The sequence below is a fragment of the Tachyglossus aculeatus genome, chromosome 21, assembly GCF_015852505.1.
Source record: "Tachyglossus aculeatus isolate mTacAcu1 chromosome 21, mTacAcu1.pri, whole genome shotgun sequence".
Classification (NCBI taxonomy): domain Eukaryota; kingdom Metazoa; phylum Chordata; class Mammalia; order Monotremata; family Tachyglossidae; genus Tachyglossus; species Tachyglossus aculeatus.
In genome coordinates, this window is record NC_052086.1 from 51,514,221 (window position 1) to 51,538,153 (window position 23,933).

The following is a 23,933-nucleotide window of genomic DNA, read 5'->3' on the forward strand; positions in this document are numbered from 1 at the left end:
TCCCAAGCCCGTGCTCTTTCCACTGGGCCATGCTGCTCTGTCCTACATGGGGCTCAAGGTCCCAATCCTCATTTTCCAGATGAGGTAACTGAGGCCCAGAGAAGTGAAGTGAGTTGTTCAAGATCACACAGCACTACTGTACCACTTAGAGAGCCCAGGGCTCTACCCACATGTGCCAGAACCCCAGCACAGCTCTACTCTCAGTTCCCAGGCTTGATTCCCAACAAGGCAAAAGAAATGGGGGGAGCGGGTGCGAGGGGGTTGCAGTGTTACCATTGTCTGGAAGCAGGAGTGGAGTTGTGTTAGGAACGGGGGCTTCCCAGCCAGGGCCAGCACCCGTTTCTCCACCATGGTGCATTCCACATCATCATCCTGGATAACGACATCCTTCTTCAGGATCTTCACCGCATACAGCTCGTCTGTGCCTTTCCTTTCCGAAAGCATCACCTGGGGAAGGAAGGCGACAGACAAAACTGTGAACACCGGAGGGACGACGGGGATTCGCACAGTGACAGATATTACTGTTACAGATGCCATTTCTGTGGAATAAGAGCAAAAACGGCAGTCTCTCTGGGTTTCAGCCAGGACGAAAGGAATGAGAGGAACAGGCCCCAATCAAAGGAGCACATGCTTCCGCTTATTACGTCCTGAAAAATCAATGACGCTCCATCATGTCTTGCTCTTCCTCCTCAAAATAATTTATCCTACTAATATTTTAAACCAACCAGCCAATCTGAATTTGTATTACTTACAATGAGCCGGGGCTACACGGTGTCTGGTACTACACATATTCTTTCATTAATCTAAGCAAATGAGGGCTCTTTATGGAGACTCACTTTTGGCAGGGAGCTGCACTGGGGAATACTGCTAGCTAGCAGCATAGCTTAGTGGCTAGAGTATGGGCCTGTAGTCAGAAGGGTGTGGGTTCTAATCCCAGTTTTGCCACATGTCTGCTGTGTGACCCTTAGCAAGTCACTTAACTTCTTTGGGCCTCAGTTGCCTCAGCTGTAAAAAGGGGATTAAGATTGTGAGCCCCATGTGGAACAGGGAGTGGGTCCAACCTGCTTAACGTACATCTACCCTGCACTAAGTTCAGTGCCTGGCACATAATAAGCACTCAACAAATATCGTAAATTATTATTATTGAAAAAAAAAAAGTGGAGCTTGCTAGGTTGCAGTGAACAGTAAGTGACCAAATAGTCTGAATTTGGGGGTCATCATCATCAATGGTGTTTACTGAGCACTTGACATGTGCAGAGCACTGTCAGTGCTTAGAACAGTGCTTTGCACATAGTAAGCGCTTAATAAATGCCATCATAATTATTATTATTACTAAGTGCTTGGGAGAGTACAATATAACAGAGTTGGTAGACATGTTCCCTGCCTACAATGAGCTTACCATCTATACGGGGAGACAGACATTAATAAAAATCAATCTCACCTCTTAAAAAGTCTTCCAGGCATAGAAGCAAGGAAGTAGAAAAGGGGGTTGGCTACCGGGCTCAGCTTTCTGTCTTCCTTTCCTGCCTTTTTGCCCTGGCTCCCGGGGACCCCTCACCCTGGAGACCCCATTAAATTTCCCATCTGAGCCCTCCACAAAATAGTCACCCTAAGTAGATATCCCTAAGGAGGGCCTTACGTGGGGGCTGCTATCAGTTGACTGGGAGGAGGCCAGTCCCAATCAATCATATTTATTGAGCACTTACTGTGTGCAGAACACTGTTCTAAATGCCTGGGAGAGTACAATATGATAATATATCAGAGTTGGTAGACATATCCCCAGATATAAATAGAAATATAAATATATTATTTCCCAGATATTAATATTAATATAAATAAATAAATTATGGATAGATCTAGAAGTGCTATGGGACTGTGGTGGTGGGGGATGAATAAAGGGAGTAAATCAGGGTGATGCAGAAGGAAGTGAGAGAAGAGGAAATGAAGGCTTAACTCTCTGGACTGTAAGCCCCTCTACCAATAATAATAATGGCATTTGTTAAGCACTTACTATGTGCAAACCACTGTTCTAAGTGCTGGAGAGGATACAAGGTGATCAGGTTGTCCCACGGGGGGCTCACAGTCTTAATCCCCATTTTACAGATGAGGAAACTGAGGCACAGAGAAGTGAAGTGACTTGCCAAAGGTCACACAGCTGAGAATTGGTGGAACCGGAATTTGAACCCATGAACTGTGACTCCCAAGCCCATGCTCTTTCCATTGAGCCACAATGCTTCTCTAGAATGTAAGCTCACTGTGGGCAGGGAATATTCATTCATTTACTCATTCATTCAATTGTATTTATGGAGCGCTTACTGTGTGCAGAGCACTGTACTAAGCGCTTGGGAAGTACACGTTGGCAACATATAGAGATGGTCCCTACCCAACAGCAGGCTCACAGTCTAGAAGGGGGAGACAGACAACAAAACAAAACATATTAACAAAATAAAATAAATAGAATATGTTCAAGTAAAATAAATAGAGTAATACATGCGTACAAACATATATACATATATACAGGTGCTGTGGGGAGGGGAAGGAGGTAAGGTGGGGGGATGGGGATGGGGAGGAGGGGGAGAGGAAGGAGGGGGCTCAGTCTGGGAAGGCCTCCTGGAGGAGGTGAGCTCTCAGTAGGGCTTTGAAGGGAGGAAGAGAGCTAGCTTGGTGGATGTGCAGAGGGAGGGCATTCCAGGCCAGGGGTCGATGGCAGGACAGGTGAGAACGAGGCACAGTGCAGAGTTTAGTGGCAGAGGAGTGGAGGGTGCGGGCTGGGCTGTAGAAGGAGAGATGGGAGGATCAGCTGGACACTCGGACCTTTTGGAACTTGGGGTTTCTAAAGTGCAAGTCTTTTGCGAAACTGCCGTCCGGTTTTATGGGCTATCTAGATCCTCTCTGAGCCTAGCCTCCCCAGGTCAATGTTCTCCTTTTGCCCCAGCACTGTAGTCGAACTGCCCGTGTGGGTGCCAAGTGCCTTCACCCCACAGTAGATGATTTGGGGAGAAGAATTGGGCTAGGGTCCCAATCAGTCAATCATTGGTATTTACTGACCATGTGCAGAGCACTGGACTAAACGCTGGGAAGAAGACGGTACTACAGAGGAGGTAGGCATGATCCCTGCCCATGCGGAGTTTACAGACTAGAGGATCTGGTCCCTGTCACCTTTTTCCCCTCGGGACTATAAACGTTTTGTGGGCAGGTAATAGTGTCTACCAACTCTGTTACACTGCACAGTGCTCTGCACACAGTAAGTGCTCAATAAATACAACCGAATGAATGAATTAATGGAAGGCCTCTTGGAGGTTATTAATAAAGCTTTGAAGGTGGGAAGAGTCAATTGTCTGTCAGATATGAAGAGGGAGGACTTTCCAGAACAGAGGCTGGACTTCGGCAAGAGGTTGGCCCTGAGATAGATGAGATTGAAATACGGTGGATAGGCTAGCATTACAGGAGTGCAGTGTGCAAGCTGAATTGTATTGGGAAAGCAGCGAGGTGAGACAGGAGTGGGGAAGGTGATTGAGTACTTTAAAGCTGAAAGTAGGAAGTTACTCTTTGATGTGGAGGTAGATGGGCAACAATTGGAGGTTCTTGAAGAGTGGGGAATCATGGACTGAACATTTTTGTAGAAAACTGATCCAGGCAGCAGTTTTGCTAGACTGCGAGCTCACTGTGGGCAGGGATTGTCTCTATTGCTGTATTGTACTTTCCCAAGAGCTTAGTACAGTGCTCTGCACACAGTAAGCGCTCAATAAATATGATTGAATGAATGATTGTTTGGACTGGAGTCGGGAAAGACATGAGGCAGGCCGGTCAACAAGGAGTCTGATACAGTAATCAAGGCAGGAGAGGATAAATGCTTGGATTAGAGAAGCAGCGTGGCTCAGGGGAAAGAGCATGGGCTTGGGAGTCAGAGATCATGGGTTTGAATCCTGACTCCGCCACTTGTCAGCTGTGTGACCTTGGGCAAGCCACTTAATTTCTCTGTGCCTCAGTTACCTCATCTGTAAAATGGGGATGAAGACTGTGAGCCCCACCTGGGACAACCTGATCACCTTGTATCCTCCCAGCACTTAGAACAGTGCTTTGCACATAGTAAGTGCTTAACAAATACCATCATTATTATTATTGTGGGAGCAGTTTGAATGGAGAGGAAAAGGCAGATTTTAGAGGTGTTGGGAAGATTGAACGGAAAGGTTTTAGTGATACGTGGGTTGAATGAGAGAGATGAGTCAAGGATAACACCAAGGTTATAGGCTTGTGAGCCAGGAAGTGGGGTGGTGCTGCCTTCAGTGATGGGAAAATAAGGGGGAAGACAGGGAAGAGAGGCTTGTAAGGTTATGCTCTCTTGGATCAAAGGAAACAGAATGAACAGAAGGGAAGTCCAAACCTCAGTCTCTTCCACCTGAGTTGAAAGAGAAGAGGAGAAAAGGGAGGTGGCAGGTGCCAGAGAAGTCCTAACAAGGCTCGGTGAGCAGGTTCAGAGTTGACTCCCAGTCTCAGTAACAAATTTGTGAGGGAAGAAATATGTTTTCATTTGTGCAATAGGCTTATTTCAGAGCTCTCTGTGAGGTGCTGGGATATGTATGGGCTCAGAATCCTGGAGTTTGAAACATAATTAAGCCCCGTATATCTTGCACCTGGCTGAAAATGGTGACTAACTTTTTTTTCCCTGTGGTATTTGTTAAGCACTTACTATGTGCCAGGCACTTTACTGTACTAAGTGCTGGGGAATATACAAAATAATCAGGTTGGATATAGTCCATGTCCCACATGGGGCTCACAGCCTTAGCCCATTTTATAGGTGAGGCAACTGAGGCACAGGGAAGTGAAGTGACATGCCCAAGGTCACACAGCTGACAAGTGGCAGAACCAGAATTAGAACCCTGGTTTAATGTGGGGAGAAAGGGAATCTCAACCCAGGGGAAATACTTATGTCAGGTGTTGGAAGAAGCATTGTTGAAAGCAAGGTACAGCTAGAAGGTTGTCTTGAGAGAAGCGAAGAGAGCGAGATGAGAAATAGAGAGTGAATAATAATAATGATGGTATTTGTTAAGCGCTTACTATGTGCCAAGCACTGTTCTAAGCACTGGGGTTGATACAAGATTATCAAATTGTCCCACATGGGGCTCACAGTCTTAATCACCATTTTACAGATAAGATAACTGAGGCACAGAGAAGTAAAGTGACTTGCCCAAAGTCACACAGCAGGCAAGTGGTGGCGCTGGAATTCAAACCCATGACCTCTGACTCCCAAGCCCGGGCTCCTTCCACTAAGCCACGCTGCTTCTGAGCTTGGCTGAGAATGGGTACCAAGCAAGGCAGTGTGATGAGGAAGCTGGGGATCTACCAGTCAAGTAGGAGGCAGGCCGGGGGCCATCAACCCAATACCATCGGAAAACTTACCAACATCTGTGATGGAGTGAAACAGATTCCAAGAGGCGTACCTTGCCTTTATAAAGTATGAATGTGTCAACCAAGAGAACGGCTTAGTAGACAGAGCCCAGGCCTGGGAATCAAAAGAACCTGGGTTCTAATCTCAGCTCTGCCAGTTGCTTGCTGTGTGACCTTGGCAAATCACTTCATGTCTCTGGGGTTCAGTTTCTAGGATTGTAAAACGGGGATACAACTTCTCCCTCCTACTTCCCCGCTGAGCCCCTCGCACAACGATGACTGTGTGTGACCTACTTAACTAACCCAGTGCTTAGAAAAGTGCTTGATACACAATAAGCACCTAAGGAATACCACCACCAACAATGGCACAGACAGCAGCAGTATCTATGGGGAAGGTCACAATTGGGGGCCATTCCCGGGTGGCTGTGTCTGCTACTTCTGCGGCCCACGGTAGCCAAAAATGCAGCAGAGGAAGCATGAGCAACTGCCACGAGCAAGGTGACAGGGCAGACTACACCTTGAATCCTTTTCTGCATCTGCTGGTGGTGAGGCTCTATACTGCTGTTTGCAGCCTGGCTTCTTATTGCAGCTGCCACCACCCCAACCAAAACAGGACTTTTGGTTGATGCTCAGATGACGAGATGATGATGGGTTGGGTTCCCCTTCTTCTCCTCCCAAACGACTATCTCCCTGGTACAAACTCTGGTCTTGCCATGGCTAGATGACCGTATTAGCCTTCCCCCATTCCAATCTATATAACACACGCCTGCAACTCCTGAAGCATTGCTCAGCCACATCTCTCCTCTCCTCAAAACCTTACCCTGACTCCCTTTGCCTCTTTGCACCAAAAAATGAACAAACAAAACCCCTCCAAAAAACTCACAATCAGTTTCAAGGCTCTCCTCCATTTGGCCCCACCTTACCTAACTGAAAAAGCAGCGTGGCTCAGTGGATAGAGCACAGCCTGGAAGTCGGAAGGACCTGGTTTCTAATCTCAGCTTTGTCACATGTCTGCTGTATGATCTTGGGCAAGTCACAAATTTTCTGTGCCTGTTACCCCATCTGTTGAATGGGGAATAAGGGTGTGAGCCCTATGTGGGACAGGGGCTGTGCACAACCTGATTGACCTGTATCTACCCTAGTGCTTAGAACAGTGCTTGGCACATAGTAAGCGCTTAACAAATACCATCATTATTATTATTCACCCTCTATTTCTCATCTTGCTCTCTTCATTTCTCTCAAGACACCTTCTAGCTGTACCTTGCTTTCAACAATGCTTCTTCCAACACATGACATAAACATTTCCCCTGGCTTGGGATTCCCTTCCTCCCCACATTAAACCAGAGCTCTCCCCACATCCAAATCTCTCCTAAAAGCCTACCCCATCCAACAAGTTTTCCCTAACTGATTTCTCAGCCCCCTGAGCCACATCATGCCCTCAACCAAATGTAATAATAATAATAATAATAATAATAATAATAATGGTATTAAGTGCTTCTTATGTTCCAGGCACTAAGTACTGGGATGGATACAAGCAAGTTGAACTGGTCACAGCCCCTGTCCCATGTAGGGCTCACAGTCTCAACTCCCATTTTACAGATGAGATAACTGAGGCACAGAGAAGTGAAGTGACTTACCCAAAGTCACAAAGCAGATGTGGCAGAGCCGGGATTAGAACCCATGACCTTCTGACTCCCAGACCTGTGGTCTATCCACTATGCCATGCTACTTACACTCTCCTTAGCACACACATATATAATTATAATTATATAATCAGTTTTCTTATCTGTAAAATGGAAATAAAATACCTTCTCTCTCTCTCCCTCAGATTCTGAGCCTCTGTGGGACAGGGACTGTATCCAATCTGCTTATATTGTATCTAGCCCAGCCTTTAGTACAGTGTTTAGCACATAGTAAGCACATATATATATATACACACATATATACACAGTGCCCTACAAAGAGCAGAAGAAACTCAGATGTCTCTCTCTCATCCTATGCCTTGAAGCTTGAAAGAGAGAGAAGCTGTTTCCTTTTGGTAACAATAAGGCTGAACATGTTCTGAAATTCTCCCTGAAGTAGATGTGTGTGTGTGTATATATATATATATATTTATGTATGTCCACTTTATTTTCAACCTATCTAGTTGTGAATATTTTTACGCTGGTCTGTCCTGTTAAGAGTATAACTTCCTTGTGGGCAGGGAATATGCCACTTCATTATTCTGTACTCCCCAAGCAGCAAGTACAGTTCACTGCTTTAAATGAGTACTCAATAACTGCTGTTCCTACTACAACTCTTCCTCCTTACTGCTGGGTAAGCAGTGAGTATACAGATGGAAAAGGGCTAGAAGTTGAAGCCAGGATTCAACATCCTTGGAGTGAATCTTCAAGGATTATGAAGAAAAGATAAGCTTCTCACTAGACTGTAAGCCCCTTGAGGGTAGGGATCACGTATACCAATTCTATTGTATTATACTCTCCCAAGTGCTTTATATAATCAATTGTTGGTACTGAGCACTTACTGTGTGCAGAGCACTGTACTACGTGCTTGGGAGGCCGCAGTTAAACAATATAACAGACACATTCCCTGCCCACAGTCAGCTTACAGTCTAGAGGGGGAGACAGAAACTAACATATACATATAGATTACGGATATGTACATGATCGATTGATTCATTCAATCAATCGCAAGTATCGACTGCTTACTGTGTGCAAAGCACTGTACTAACTGCTTGGGAGAGTACAATATAACAGTGAACGGACACATTCCCTGTCCACAACTACCATACAGTCTAGAGGGGGTACAGACATTAATATAAACAAATAAATCAATCAATTATACATATGTACATAGTGCAGATAGGTACATAGCACATAACTGCTATGGGGTTGGGTGGGAGGGTGAATAAATGGAGCAAATCAGGGCGATGTAGAAGAGAGTGGGAGAGAAAGAAATGAGAGCTTAGTCAGGGAAGCCTGCTGAAGGGCAGGGATCATGCCTAATTTCTACCAAGGTAGTCTATCCCAGTAAATGGGTAACCAGTAAGTTGGCACCTCTTCCATCAGGCCCTCTCAAATGCATACAGTAAACACTTAATAATCACTTTTATTGTTCCCAAGCTCTCCATCTGGTAAATTCTCAATAGATACCACTGACTGACAGATTGATATGAGTAATAAACTATATTCTGAGTCCTTACCTATGTGAGCCCCATGTGATACAGGGACTGTGCCCTATCCGATTCTTTTGGATCTACCCCAGTGCTTAGTACGGTGCTTGGCACATAGTAAGCGCTTAAGAAATCCCAGGATGAAATATCGCTAGGTTGAGGTACGGAGGATCAGAAATCCATTAACCAGCTCCATTCACACTAAAGAGGCCTCTGATTTTGGTGACCCTATTGAACACTGAAAATTCATTTGTTCGCTTGTGAGTAACAGTCACCAACTTCAGATTCACAACCCAGGAGTCACAGTGACCTACAAAGAACAGAAGAGACTCAGATGTCTCTCTCTCATCCTATGCCTTGAAGCTTCAAAGAGAGAGAAGCTGTTTCCTTTTGGTAACAATAAGGCTGAACATGTTCTGAAATTCTCCCTGAAGTAGATTTTCTTTTTTTTTATTAAATCTCTAGATAAAAGCCGTCACTGGAGATGAGACTTCAGCAACTGTAAATAATTATGTGGAGGCTTGGAGTATGTTTATTCAACCGATACTCCCCTCTGGGGTAAAAGTTCCAAATAGACCGATGGATCACGTTGAAGCGATGTCAGTGAACCATTCTCATCAAATCAAAGGCCGCATCTGTCACCGCAGAAGCCTCCTCTGTCTTCGAGAACAGAGCTGGGAGCGGCAATTTCCTGATAAACCAAATTAAATGGGAAAAATGGCTCCAGGGCTTACTTGGGCTGTAAATGTTTTATACTGCGGCACCTTGGTGGCATCTCAAAAGGGCAAAATGTGCCCTAAATTCCAATTTCCGGTGTGGTACTTCCTCACTCACAGCAACACATACAAGGAACATGTCTTCAGCATCCAAGGAGCTCAGTCGGCAGCTGACAGACCCAGCCAGGAGTCAGAAGGCATTTTCATGGGGGGTGATGATGATGATGGTATTTGTTAAGCGCTTACTATGTGTCAAGCCTCGTTCTAAGCACTGGGGTAGATAAGATGATCTGGTTGGACACAGTCCTTGTCCCACGTGGGGCTCGCCATCTTAATCCCCATTTTACAGATGAGGTAACCGAGGCCCAGACAAATGAAGTGATTTGCCCAAGGTCACACAGCAGACAAGTGGCACAGCTAGGATTAGAACCCAGGTCCTTCTGACTCCAAGGCCCAAGCTCTATACACTAGGCCAAGCTGCTTCCTTGTGGGGGAGGAAAGGGGAAACATTAAGGGCTGAGCCTGAAAAGGGTGCTGAGGAGCGGAGCTGCCATCCTACGCTTCCTGCTGAGTAAACAGTCACACAGCAGGACAGCACAGCACTAAAGATGTTGCTGCGGAATGGCCATATAATTATGGTATTTGTTAAGTGCTTACTTTGTGCCCAGCACTGTTCTAAGCACTGGGGTAGATACAAGGTAATCAGGTTGGACACAGTCCCTGTCCCACAGGGGGCTCACAGTCTTACTCCCCATTTTGCAGATGAGGTAATGGAGGCACAGAGAAGTTAAGGGACCGGCCCAAGGTCACAAGCACACAAGTGGCAGAGTCGGGATTAGAAACCATGATTTTCTCACTCTCAGGCCTTTGTTCTATCCACTGCACCAAAAATGCCCAGGCCTGAGCTAGGTCGGTGGGCTGCATTTCAGCTCTGCTGTGTGACCTTGGGCAAGGCATTTAGCTTCTCTGTGCTTCAGTTTCCCCATCTGCAAAATGGGGATTCATTTATTCATTCATATTTATTGAGAGCTTACTGTGGGCAAAGCACTGTACAAAGCGCTTGGGAGAGTACACTATAACAACAGACACATTCCTGTCCACAACGAGCTCACATCTAGAGGGGGAGACAGACATTAATATAAATGAATAAATTACAGACATATCCATATTTGCTGTGGAGATGAGAGGGAGGGTGAATGAAGGGGCGAGTAAAGAGCAACACAAAAGGTAGTGGGAGAAGAGGAGAGGAAGGCTTAGTCCGGGAAGGCTTCTTGGAGGAGATATGCCTTCAACAAGGTTTTGAAGTGGGGGCACCCTGTCAAATACCAGTTCTCCTTCCTTCTTAGACTGTAAGCCCCATGTGGGACCTGATTATCTCCTATCTACCTCAGCACTTTCTACAGTGCTTGACACATAGTAAGCACTTTAATACCACAATTACTATTATTATTAGATAATTTTTCTCTTTTCTCTGGGCCCGAGGACTGAAAGATAAGAGACTTGCCCTTTGCAAGTGGAGCAGAAAATTCTAGAGATGGTGAATTGACCAATCAATCAATCAGTGGTACTTTTTGAGCACTTATTGAGTACTAAGCGCTTGGGAGAATACAATACAAAAGAGCTAGGAGACATGTTCCCTGTTCACGTGTTCCAACCGGGCACACCTAGGCTACCTGTCCGTGTAGCAGCCTTTTCCCTGGGAGTGAAGGAGTTGCTCCTCCTCTGTCTCTTGACAATTGCTTTTCATCAGGACTGAAAAGATCCAAAATGGAAGCTTTCTGGTTGCGGAGCTCTTTGAAGACTGTCCTCAGCCCCTCTAAACTCACAATGATAAACTGGTACCTCTTCCATTAGGCCCTCAAACGGCAAGCCCAAGAGCAGTGAGATTGCTCCTCCAGCTCAGCTAATGCTACCCCAACAGAATCTAAATTCACCAGCAACTACTGAATAGCAGAGTAGGCTAGTGGATAGAACCCAGGCCTGAGGGTCAGAAGGACCAGAGTTCTAATCCTGACTTTGCCACTTATCCGCTATTGAACTTTCAACAAGTCACTTCACTTCTCTGTGCCTCAGTCCCCTCATCTACAAAATAGGGACTCAATCCTTGTTCTCCTTCCTACTTGCACTGTGAGCCTCATGTGGGACCTGAGTATCTTGTCTCTACCCTAGAGCTTAGTACAATGCTTGACACGTAGTAAGGCTTAAAAAATACCACAGTTATTATTTTTGTTGTTATTTTTATTGTTACTTCTGTGCTGAGCAAAGAACAACAGAGAAGCAGCATGGCTCAGTGGAAAGAGCCCGGGCTTTGGAGTCAGAGGTCATGGGTTCAAATCCCGGCTCCGCCAGTTGTCAGCTGTGTGACTTTGGGCAAGTCACTTTACTTCTCTGTGCCTCAGTTACCTCATCTGTAAAATGGGGATTAAGACTGTGAGCCCCCCATGGGACAACCTGATCACCTTGTAACCTCCCCAGTGCTTAGAACAGTGCTTTGCACATAGTAAGTGCTTAACAAATACCATTACCATCATCATCATTATCATCATCATCAACAACAGAAGGAAGCAGCCACAGAGAGGACTCAAAGCTTAACCCGCTGAGAAGTTGTACATACCTAGATACATAGAGTATTTGGCAAACTCTACTGGAGGTTTCTAGTCAAATGTACTCTCAGATCATAAGTGGAACAGCCACCACTCTCCTCTTCTAGCTCTTAATCCTCTTCCTCAAATATTTACAACATACAGTGAAGCTGGATATTTGAACCTTAAACCCACGCACTTTGGCCAGACCTCTACAAAATAATCCATGATGAGAGGACATCACCATCATGGTTTTATCTGTGAGGAGACCCTGACAGAGGGTTGCCTACAACACGCTAACCCATCGGGCCACCCTTGCCCCTTTCTGAGAAGCAGCATGGCTTCTGCCATTTGTCAGCTGTGTGACTTTGGGCAAGTCACTTAACTTCTCTGTGCCTCAGTTCCCTCATCTGTAAAATGGGGATTAAGACTGTGAGCTCCCCGTGGGACAACCTGATCTCCTTGTAACCTCCCCAGTGCTTATAATAGTGCTTTGCACATAGTAAGCGCTTAATAAATGCCATCATTATTATCAGTGGACAGAACATGGACCCGGGAATCAGAAGGACCTGGCTCTGTCATATGTCTGCTGTATGACCTTGGACAAGTCACTTCACTTCTCTGGGTCTCAGTTACCTCATTTGTAAAACGGAAATTAAGAGTGTGAGCCCCATGTGGGATGGGGACTGTGTCCAACGTGATTCACTTTTATCTACCTCAGTGCCTACAATAGTGCGTGGCACATAGTAAGTCTTAAGTACTATTATTATTATTGTTATTATTATTAATGCTGAAGATAACTGAGCAGGACACAAGGTGTTTAGCCATGGATCTCTGCCCATCTCTGTACCCTCAACTGCTTAGTGGAAAGAGCCTGGGCTTGGGAGTCAGAGGTCGTGGGTTCTAATCCCAGCTCTGCCACTTATCAGCTGTGTGACTTTGGGCAAGTCACTTGACTTTTCTGTGCCTCAGTTACCTCATCTGTAAAATGGGAATTGTCTGTGAGCCCCACGTGGGACAACCCGATTACCTTGTACCTACCCCAGCACTTAGTGCTTGGCACATAGCAAGCGCTTAACAAATACCAACATTATTAATATCCTACAATTGCATCTTGCTGTTCTGGCTTTGGCAGCACATACACTGAAGTTAGAATAATTCAGAAAGATTAGCATGGCCCACGTGCAAGGATAACACACAAATCTGCCATTTTTCTTCACATTTTTCTTCAAAGCCTTATTTAAATTCCATCTCCTCTAGGAGGCCTTCCCGGATTGACCCCTCATTTCCCTTACTCCCACTCCTTCTGCATCACCCTTGCCCTAGGATTTGTACTTCTTACTCACTCTATTCTCAGCCCCACATCATTTACGTACATATCCCTAATTCATTTGAATTGTTGTCACCCCCTCAAAACTGAAAGCTCCTTGTGAGAAGGGAACATGCCTAGCAGCTCAGTTATACTGTACTCTCCCAGTGCTTAGTATAGTATTCTGCACACAGTAAAAAGCTCAATAAATAAGAAAGAGCTCAATAAATATGATTGATTGATTGAGTAGCAAACAGCCCTGAATTCCTGTACATGTTAAACCTCCATGGCTGCCCTTGCTCTAGCTTTACCCATTCTTATTGCACATTGGACTAGTTTTTTGGTTCCCTAGCTTTTACTTCCCCCTCACAGGGTCGCACCTGGAGAGTTTCCAGTACTCTACCAGTCTCAACTATGGGAGGAAGAGTCAAGCGGAGGCCTGTCCATTCCATTCCATTCCTAGGTTGGGCAGTGGCTAGCGAGTGGAGGGCAATCTGCTACAAGTCAAAACTCACCTGTGCTGGGCAGCAGCAGAAGGGGAGAGAGTCGAGGGTAGAGACTGAAGTTTACTGCGTGGAAGGAGGCAATGGTAAACCACTTCCGGATTTTTACCAAGAAAACTATGGATATACTACCAGAGCGACTGCTGATGGAGGCAGGGTGTTCTAGGAGAGATGTGTCCATGGCGTCGCTCTGGGTCGGAGATGACTTGACGGCATTAGACAAGTTTTTACTTTCCTTTTGCTTGGTAATTCTAGCATCACATTGGAATATTTAGGAAAGCCTCCAACAGCCCCTGGTCTGCTCCCGCATTTTGACGGAGAGTGAACAATTTTCTTTAAATTCCACAGAGACGGGTGATTAGTTAACTGTCAGGAAGAGGCAATGTCGAGGAACAGAGTTAGGAAATTTAGGGTTCAGAAAGGTTCGCGGACTTGAATGAGTTGGAAACCATGGGCGGCCATCACAGACCTCCCTGTGCTGAGCTTCAAAGTTCATCCAGAGGCTCCAAAGGGAGCTACAGTTCCTCCCAATGTCCAGTGGGCTGGGTGCATGACCACCCACACTTAATAACAATAATAATAATAATTATTATTATGGTATTTGTTAAGTGCTTACAATGTGCCAAGCACTGTTCTAAGCACTGGGGTACATACAAGATCATCAGGTTGTCCCAGGTGGGGCTCACAGTCTTAATCTCCATTTTACAGATGAGGTAACTGAGTCCCAGAGAAGTTAAATGACTTGCCCAAAGTCACACAGCTGACAAATGGCAGAGTGAGGATTGGAACCCACAACCTCTGACTCCCAAGCCCAGGCTCTTTCCACTAAGAGGCCTTCCCAGACTGAGCCCCCCTTTTTCCTCTCCTCCTCCCCATCCCCCTCGCCCTACCTCCTTCCCCTCCACACAGCACTTGCATATACATTTGTACAGATTTATTACTCTATTGATTTTACTTGTCCATATTTACTATTCTATTTATTTTGTTAATGGCGTACCTATAGCTTTAATTCTATTTGTTCTGATGATTTTGACACCTGTCTCCATGTTTTGTTTTGTTGTCTGTCTCCCCCTTCTAGACTGTGACCCCGTTGTTGGGTAGGGACCGTCTCTATATGTTGCTAACTTGTACTTCCCAAGTGCTTAGTACAGTGCTCTGCACACAGTAAGCGCTCAATAAATACGATTGAATGAACGAATGAACTAAGCCACGCTGCTTGTCTTCCAAAAGGGGTGGGTTCATAGAGCCGAGAATACACTGCACTTTTGTTTTAGCACCATTTTCCCCTCAAGGGACCCTGAGAGTCCCAGGCTGGGAGCATGTGACGAGGAGCCCTAAGTGGGACAGGGACTGTATCCAATCTGATTACCTGCTATCTACTCCAGCACTTAGAACAGTGCTTGGCATTTGGTAAGCACTTAACAAATAATAATAATAATAATAATGGCATTTATTAAACGCTTATTATGTGCAAAGAACTGTTCTAAGTGCTGGAGCGGTTACAAGATGATCAGGTTGTCCCACAGGCCGGCTCACAGTCTTAATCCCCATTTTACAGATGAGGTAACTGAGGCACAGAGAAGTTAAGTGACTTGTCCAAAGTCACACAGCTGACTATTGGCGGAGTCAGGATTTGAACCGATGACCTCCGACTCCAAAGCCCGTGCTCTTTCCACTGAGCCACGCTGCTATACTTCTTATAATTCTATATTACAGAATTATACTATAGTATAGTATAATTCTGTACTATAATTCTTATAATACAATACAATCCAGTTCCCCAGTAAACACTCAGTTATCACTGTCCATTGAACAGGACAGAGCTGAACAACCATTAAACAAACTGACAAGATAAGACTAAATCAGCCTCCCTATGGCTTGCTCTCAGTCCTGCACAATGGACTTCACCCTGCCCAGACTAGGGAATCTTAGAAGTGGAAATCAACCGCATGAGCTGAATGGGGACACTCTGCCCTTGTTGTAGAAATGATTGCTTAATGCCAGCACTGTTTAAACCGCCAGCGGGCTTCCAACCCGCCGCTGGCTCTGTCCCCTTCAGAGAAGTCTGTCCATAATGAGAAACTTCGTGGGCTGCAGAATCACCCCACTGGAGGGTGAGGGCCGCTAATTAATCCCCCTGCTTCGGGCAGGTAGCTCTCTGCTTGGATGGTGAAAGGCAGCCTTTGAAAGAGGAAAAGCAGGAAATGGATGGTTTTACCTAGGAACAGATGGACTCAATTCCCCTTTTTTATTCACATGTTATTTGGTTAAGTGCTGAGTCAGTCAGCCAATTGTATTTTTTGAGCGCTTACTGTGTGAAGAGCACTACAGTAAGCACTTGGAAGAGTAGACTGCAACAGTACAAGAAGGCTGGGAATTTGGGCTCTAGGAACCAATAAGCAATAACAATAATTAAACAGGTAATGTGTACATTTCCAGAGAGCTGACTAATGCTAAGAGGTTTCATCAGATCCGATCAATTTCACAGGAAGCAGTGTGACCTAGTGGAAAGAGCACCGACCTGGGAGTAAAGAGGACCTAGGTTCTAATCCCAGCTCTGCCATTTGTCTACTGGGTGACCTTGCGCAAAATATAACAATAAACACACTCCCTGACCACAACAAATTTACAGTCTACAGGGGGAGACAGACATTAGTATAAATAAATAAATTACAGACATACCTATGTTTACTATGTGCCAGGCACTGTACTAAGTGCAGAGGTAAAGACAAGCTTGTCAGGTTAGACCCTGTCCCTGTCCCACGTGGAGCTCACAGATTTAATCTCCATTTTACAGATGAGATAACAGAGGCAGAGAGAAGTGAAGTGACTTGCCCAAGGTCACACAGCAGGTCATTCCTTTCCAAACTCCTTGAACGAGTCATCTACACCTGCTGCCTCGAATTCCTCAACACCAACTCTCTCCTCAACCCCTTCCAATCGGGCTTCTGTCCCCTACATTCCACGGAAAATGCCCTCTCAAAGGTCACCAATGACCTCCTGCTTGACAAATCCAACGGCTCCTACTCTATCCTAGTCCTCCTCGACCTCTCAGCTGCCTTCAACACTGTGGACCACCCCTTTCTCCTCAACGCGCTATCCAACCTTGGCTTCACAGACTCCGTCCTCTAATGGTTCTCCTCTTATCTCTCCGGCCGTTCATTCTCAATATCTTTTGCGGGCTCCTCCTCCCCCTCCCATCCCCTTACTGTAGGGGTTCCTCAAGGGTCAGTTCTTGGTCCCCTTCTGTTCTCTATCTACATTTACTCCCTTGGTGAACTCATTCGCTCCCACAGCTTCAACTATCGTCTCTACGCTGATGACACCCAAATCTACATCTCTGCCCCTGCTCTCTCTCCCTCCCTTCAGGCTCGTGTCTCCTCCTGCCTTCAGGACATCTCCATCTGGTTGTCTGCCCACCATCTAAAACTCAATATGTCCAAGACTGAACTCCTTATCTTCCCTCCCAAACCCTGCTCTCTTCCTGACTTTCCCATCACTGTAGACGGCACTACCATCCTTCTCGTCTCACAAGCCCACAACCTTGACTCTGCTCTCTCGTTCACCCCTCACATCCAATCCATCACCAAAACCTGCCAGTCTCACCTCCGCAACATCGCCAAGATCCACCCTTTCCTCTCCATCCAAACCGCTACCCTGCTGGTTCAATCTCTCATCCTAACCTGACTGGATTACTGCATCAGCCTCCTCTCTGATCTCCCATCCTCCTGTCTCTCCCCACTTCAGTCTATACTTCACGCTGCTGCCTGGAGCATCTCTGTGCAGAAACGCTCTGGGCTTGTTATTCCCCTCCTCAAAAATCTCCAGTGGCTACCAGTCAACTTACGAATCAGGCAAAAACTCCTCACTCTCGGCTTCAAGGCTGTCCATCACCTCACCCCCTCCTACCTCACCTCTCTTCTCTCCTTCTACAGCCCGGCCTGCACCCTCCACTCCTCTGCCGCTAACCTCCTCACTGTGCCTCGTTCTCACCTGTCCCGCAGTCGACCCCCGGCCCACGTCCTTCCTCTGGCCTGGAATGCCCTCCCACCGCACATCTGCCAAGCTAGCTCTCTTCCTCCCTTCAAAGCCCTACTGAGAGCTCACCTCCTCCAGGAGGCATTCCCAGACTGAGCCCCCTCCTTCCTCTCCCCCTCCTCACCCCCGTCCTACCTCCTTCCCCTCCCCACAGCACCTGTATATGTTTGTACAGATTACTCTATTTTACTTGTACATATTTACTATTCTATTTATTTTGTTAATGATGTGCATCTAGCTTTACTTCTATTTATTCTGATGACTTGACACCTGTCCACATGTTTTGTTTTGTTGTCTGTCTTCCCCTTCTAGAATGTGAGCCCGTTGATGGGTAGGGACCGTCTCTATATGTTGCCAACTTGTACTTCCCAAGCACTTAGTACAGTGCTCTGAACACAGTAAGTGCTCAATAAATATGATTGAATGAATGAATGAAAGTGGAGGAGCCAGGATTCCCGGGCCCAGGATTCCCGGGCCCAGGTTAGATCCTGTTGCTTCCTGTCGTCCCTTCCTGAGTATTGTGACGGGCTTGGGGGTTGGGGGCCACGGCCAAGCTCCCATTTCCCCATCTATAAAATAGGAAAAATATCCCAGTCCCTGCACCACTTTACGGTAGACAACAATAATTATGGTATGTGTTAAGCTCTTACTATGGAAGGTACTGTATTAGGCACTGACTAGTTATACATGGGGCTTGTAATCTAAGTAGGAGATGATCAGGTACTGAATCACCATTTTACAGATGAGGTAACTGAGGCATAGAGAAGTGAAGTGAATTGCCCAGGGTCACACAGCAGACAAGTGGCAGAGCTAGGATTAGAACCCAGGTCCTTCTGATTCCTAGGCCTGTGCTCTTTGTACTAGGCCACACTACTTCTCATGTTGCTTTGGGTCCAGTTTGGCTTTGACTGTGGCCAGAGCTGGTGCCACTTTTAGGGGTGGACTGGAGGTCTAGGGCTAAGAGATAAGATTCTCTTGCATCTCACGTCCTACCATATGTAGCGATGGGGCAGAAAGCAGGTCTGCCCAGGCTACTCCTGATATTTATTCTCTGTTACATCCCCTTACCTGTAATTTCTTTTAGTGTCTGCCTCCCCTACTAAATTGAAAGTTCAATGAGGGCAGACACTATCATGTCTACTGAATCTAGACACTCTCCCAGATGCTTAGAACATTGCTCTGCACAAAGCACTCCAGCGATGGTACACTTAGAACAGTACAATACAACAGAGTTGGTAGACACAGTCCCCGTCCACAAAGAGCTTAACGTCTAGAAGGGGTGACAGATATTAAAACAAATTACAGATATACAAAATAAGTGCTGTGAGACTTAGGGTGGGGTGAAAATTAATTGCTTAAAAGGTAGCACATGGTAACACAGAAGGGAGAGAGAGAGGGAACGGGACTTAGAGAAGGCCTTTCGGAGGGAATGTGATTTTAATAAGAATTTGAAGGTGGGGAGAGTGTAGGTCTGTTGTATATAAATGGGGAGGGAGTTCCAGATCAGAGGGAGAACATGGGAAAGTGGTTGGCTGTGAGAGAGATGAGATTGAGGGACAGTGGTAGGTTGGCATTAAAGGAGTGAAGTGTGTGGTCTGTGCTGTAGTAGGAAACATTGAGGTAGATAAGAAGAGGGAGCTAAATGAGTGCTTTAATGCCACAGAGATGTTAAGTGAGTTACCCAGAGTCACACAGCAGACAAGACGCAGAGCTGGGAATAGAACCCAGGTCTGTGCTCTCTCCACTAGGCCAAGCTGCTTCTCAGTATTAGTATAGTAAAGTGCACCTAGTGGGTGCTCAATAAATACCACTACAACTACTACTAGACTGGGGATATTTCCAGAAATAGAGTTTCCTGAGGACAGAAGAGCAGAGGTAGGGAAGCCCCTGGGGACTTTACTGTGAGCTTCAAAGAGAGATCATCCCCCATCTTATTCTCTTTCCCTTAGGTCCTTGTATTTAGGTCTGTAGCCCCCTAAGCACTTTGATACTTCCCCCAGAACATATGGACATACCCAAATAGTCTGCCCTTTCCCTTATCTATAATTTATCTTAACATCTGTCTCCCACACTAAATCATAAGCTCTTTGAGGGCAGGGATCATGTCTACCAGATCTGCCATGCTGTACTCTCCAAATGTTAGTATGGTGCTCTGCATAGGGTAAGTGTTCAAAAAATACCACTGATTGATCGATTTACTGAGGATGAGATACCTATGATGGGATCAGACTATTCTGAAAAAGATACAGCTAGTAGGACAGTAGATCCTGATTAAGGAGGTAAAAATGCATCTCTTCTCTCCCCCAACTCCCCACCCTACACCTGCCATAGCTTTCTAAAACACACATTATTTTTTTTTTTCCTCTGTGAAGCTGCCAGAGTAAGTGAGAAAGGAAGCAGCTAGAAGGAGGGAGGAAGATGGGGAGGGGGGAAGGACTGCCACAGTTGAAGAAGGCAGGCAAGAACTCAAGCAAGGCAGGAGTTAATCACTTAAGCTAGGGCTCTGTTTTTACAAGGACTAATTAGCATATTGATAACACTGAGTTGCAACAGTTTCGGTGGCAATCCCTTTACATAAACTGCAGTTCCTTAAAGTCTACTTAATGCTCCTCAATTAAACCAAGGAAGGCAAGAAATTTCCATTTCTCAGATGCCCGGCCTGACACTTTGAGAGGCAGGCACAGAGGTAAACTTCCAGGTGTAACTCATTAAAATATTGCCTTTCCTCTGCCTCAATCCTCTCTTCACCAGCCCCCATAAATAAGATACTCATTCATGAAAGGCAATTTAGAGGCTTAATTTGCTGGGCACTGACTGGATTGGGAGAAGGCAGGTAGTATGTAGTTGCCTTTTGGGGGGTGTTCAATTTAAGGAGAAGTGGAAAAAATGACCGAAATGGACTGCGGTCTTCTCTGTTTAGCATCTGGGCTGGCTGGTTAGTAATCAATCAATCACTTGTATTTACTGAGCGCTTACTGTGTGCAGAGCAGATATGAAGCTCTAGGGAGGTCACTTTATTTACTTATTTATATTAATGTCTGTCTCCTCCAGTCTAGACTGTAAGCTGGTGATGGGCAGGGAATGTGTCTGTTTATTGTTATATTGTACCCTCCCAAGCTCTGTACACACTAAGCACCCAACAAATACAATTGAATGAACATAATGGAGTTGGTAGATACCTTCCTTGCTCATAAGACCCTTACAGTCTAGAGGAGGAGTCACACACTAATATAAATAAATAAATTACTGATATGTGGAGCTGAGGGTGGGATGAATAAAGGGTGCAAATCCAAGTGCAAGGGTGATGCAGAAGGGAGTGGGAGATGAAATGAGAGCATAGTCAGGGAAGACCTTGTGGAAGAGATGTACTTTTAATAAAAGTACACTGGGAAGCAGTGTGGCTTAGTGAATAAAGCACAGGTCTGGGAGTCGGAAGGACCTGGGTTCTGGTCCCAGCTCCACCCGCTGGGTGACCTTGGGCAAGTTACTTCACTTCTCTGGGCTTCCGTTACCTCATCCATAAAATGGGGATTAAGACTTTGAACCCCATGTGAGACATGGAATGTGCCCAACCTCAGTTGCTTGTACCTACCCCACTGCTTAGTACAGTGCCTGGCACATAGTAAGAGCTTAACAAATACCATTAAGCCTTGAAGGTGGGGAAAGTGATTTTCTGTCAGATAGGAAGGACTATCAGTTAATAGTATTCACTGAAGCGATACTGTGTGCAGAGCAATCTATGGGATTTATTAAGCACTTACTCTATGCAGAACAATGCACTAGGTGCTTGGGAGAATACTATCGACTGAGTAAACATGATTCCTATCCTCTAGGAGCTTATAAGGCATCCCATCTAATGAAAGGAAACTCCTTTAGTTCACTGCTGGCCAGGTGAATATTAAATAATAATGATGGTATTTGCTAAGCACTGTTCTAAGCACTATCAGATGGTTACATGAGAAGCAGCATGGCTTAGAGAAAAGAGCCCGGGCCTCTGAGTCCTAATCCCAGTCCTCTGGGTTCTAATCCCAGTTCTGCCATTTGTTTGCTAAGTGACCTTGCTTGGGCAAGTTGCTTAACTTCACTGTGCCTCAGTTTCCTCATCTTTAAAATGGGGATTCAGTATCTGTTCTCCTTCCTAATTGGACCATGAGTCCTATCTGGGACAGGCATGCTGTCTGACCTGAATATCTTGTATCTACCCCAGTGCTTAGAACAGTGTTTGGCACATAGTAACCACTTACCAAATACCACAATTACTATTATTAGCAGCATCCTTGGACTTCTTCCAGCCCAACTATTACTGCAGTTTGGAAAACTCATTTAAGCCCCTTAAGGGCAGAGATTTTGTCTTTAATTACTTTGTTGTATTGTGGCTCCCAAGTGCTCAGGTAAGTTAGAACAGTACTTTGCACATAGTAAGTGCTTAACAAATACCAAAATTATTAATTATTATTATTAAGTGCTCTGCACACATTAAGCACTCAATTAATATCACTGATTGATTGAGAAGCAAGTAAGTGCTGAGTACAGTGTCTCACACCCAGCAAGAGTTCAACAAATACAATCAATCAATGGTATTTATTGAGTGCTTATTGTGTGCAGAGTAATAATAATAATAATAATAATGGTATTTGTTAAGCGCTTACTATGTGCAAAGCACTGTTCTAAGCACTGGGGAGATACAAGGTGATCAGGTTGTCCTACGTGGGACTCACAGTCTTAACCCCCATTTTAAAGATGAGGAAACTGAGGCACAGATAAGTTAGTGACTTGCCCAAAGTCAAACAGCTGACAATTGGGGAGTCGGGATTTGAACCCATGACCTCTGACTCCAAAGCCCGTGCTGTTTCCACAGAGCCACGCTGCTTCTCTAATACAGAGAACTGTATTAAGTTCTAGACTGTAAGCCCGCTGTTGGGTAGGGACCGTCTCTACATGTTGCCAACTTGTACTTCCCAAGCGCTTAGTACAGTGCTGTGCACACAGTAAGCGCTCAATAAATACGATTGAGTGAATGAATGAATGAATTAAGAGCTTGAGGGAGTACACTATAACAGAGTTGGTAGACATGTTCCCTGCCCACAACGAGCTTACCACCGATTGAGAAGAGAAATAAAGAGGACAACAAAGAGGGTAGTCTCAGATTAGCACCTTTTTGAACAAAGATTTCTATGCCTCTTCCTCTCCCAGAATTCTGCCCCTTTGATTCCTAAGCAGACAAGTAGAACAAGAGGCAAATCTCTTTCCTACTAACCCTAGTCACGTTGGTGGCTTGGAGTGCTACCAACAATTTTTCCTCTAGTAGGGATTGTGAGTGCTGAAGAAAAGCAGAAAATGGCCAGGAGGGATACAGGACAATTGGTGTTAAATGGATAGCACAAATAGTAAACCATGTGATTCAATATCAAGCACTATTTGTTTTGAGTAACTGCTCAGATTACTACTTTACCCGCAGCCACATGCTCAATGATTCCAAAGGCAGTCAGAGGAGGAGCGTCAGTGAGAGTTACCTCTTTGTTCAGGTGCACGGGAAGCGATATGGCATCGCAGAAGGGACTGTTGTGTTTCGACACAGAGAGCTAAGTGGGCATCCTTCAAAGCCGCCCGTGTTTTCCGAAGTTCAGATAACCATTTAGGATCTAAAACTAATGGATGCCCCGCCAAGGGTGTCAACCCATCAAGAGCAACAGAGATGTATGGGCTCATTATTCTAAGACGCAAGTAATCCAACAAATGCCTCGTAACTTGCCGGAATGCCCAATTAAAGTGTTCGCACACATTCTCCTTGTAATTACTAACCACAGGAAGCACCTACCAAAGAAATGAAAGAAGTTTTCTCCCCCTAATCCGGGTAAGGGAGAACACACTTTTCTTACAATAAAACAGGAACGTCTTGCTTGGTACATTAGACTTCAGGCCCCTCAGGCTTGCTTGACTTTGGATTCCAGGGGGTTACCTTTCCAGTGAGGAAAAGGAACCAGAAAAAAATCCAACCCCTCTAAAAGTAGCTGGACCGTGATCTCAGCCCAATCATGAGAATGACAAGAACTGGAGGAAGCAGAGAAGCAGCGTGGTTTAGTGGAAAGAGCCCAGGCTTGGGAGACAGAGGACCTGGGTTCTAATCCTGGCTCTCCTACTTGTCTACTGTGTGACCATGAGCAAGTCACTTTACTTCTCTGTGCCTCAGTTACCTCATTAGATACATGCTAATCAGGTTGGACA

At 45.5% G+C, this 23,933-nt stretch overlaps 1 protein-coding gene and 1 non-coding gene across 3 annotated transcripts in view; one reads left to right on the forward strand and one right to left on the reverse strand.

The window, feature by feature from the left end:
- PRKCB (protein kinase C beta) overlaps positions 1 to 23,933 on the reverse strand; it is a 494,385-nt gene that overhangs the window by 101,637 nt on the left and 368,815 nt on the right. For both annotated transcript variants that reach the window (XM_038762327.1, XM_038762326.1), the window contains exon 10: positions 274 to 447. In XM_038762327.1, coding sequence (XP_038618255.1) covers positions 274 to 447 — 174 coding nt within the window. The remainder of the gene's footprint in view (positions 1 to 273; positions 448 to 23,933) is intronic.
- On the forward strand, positions 12,978 to 13,084 carry LOC119943165. The gene has a single exon (XR_005455637.1). It is a non-coding gene; the product is annotated as a U6 spliceosomal RNA (small nuclear RNA).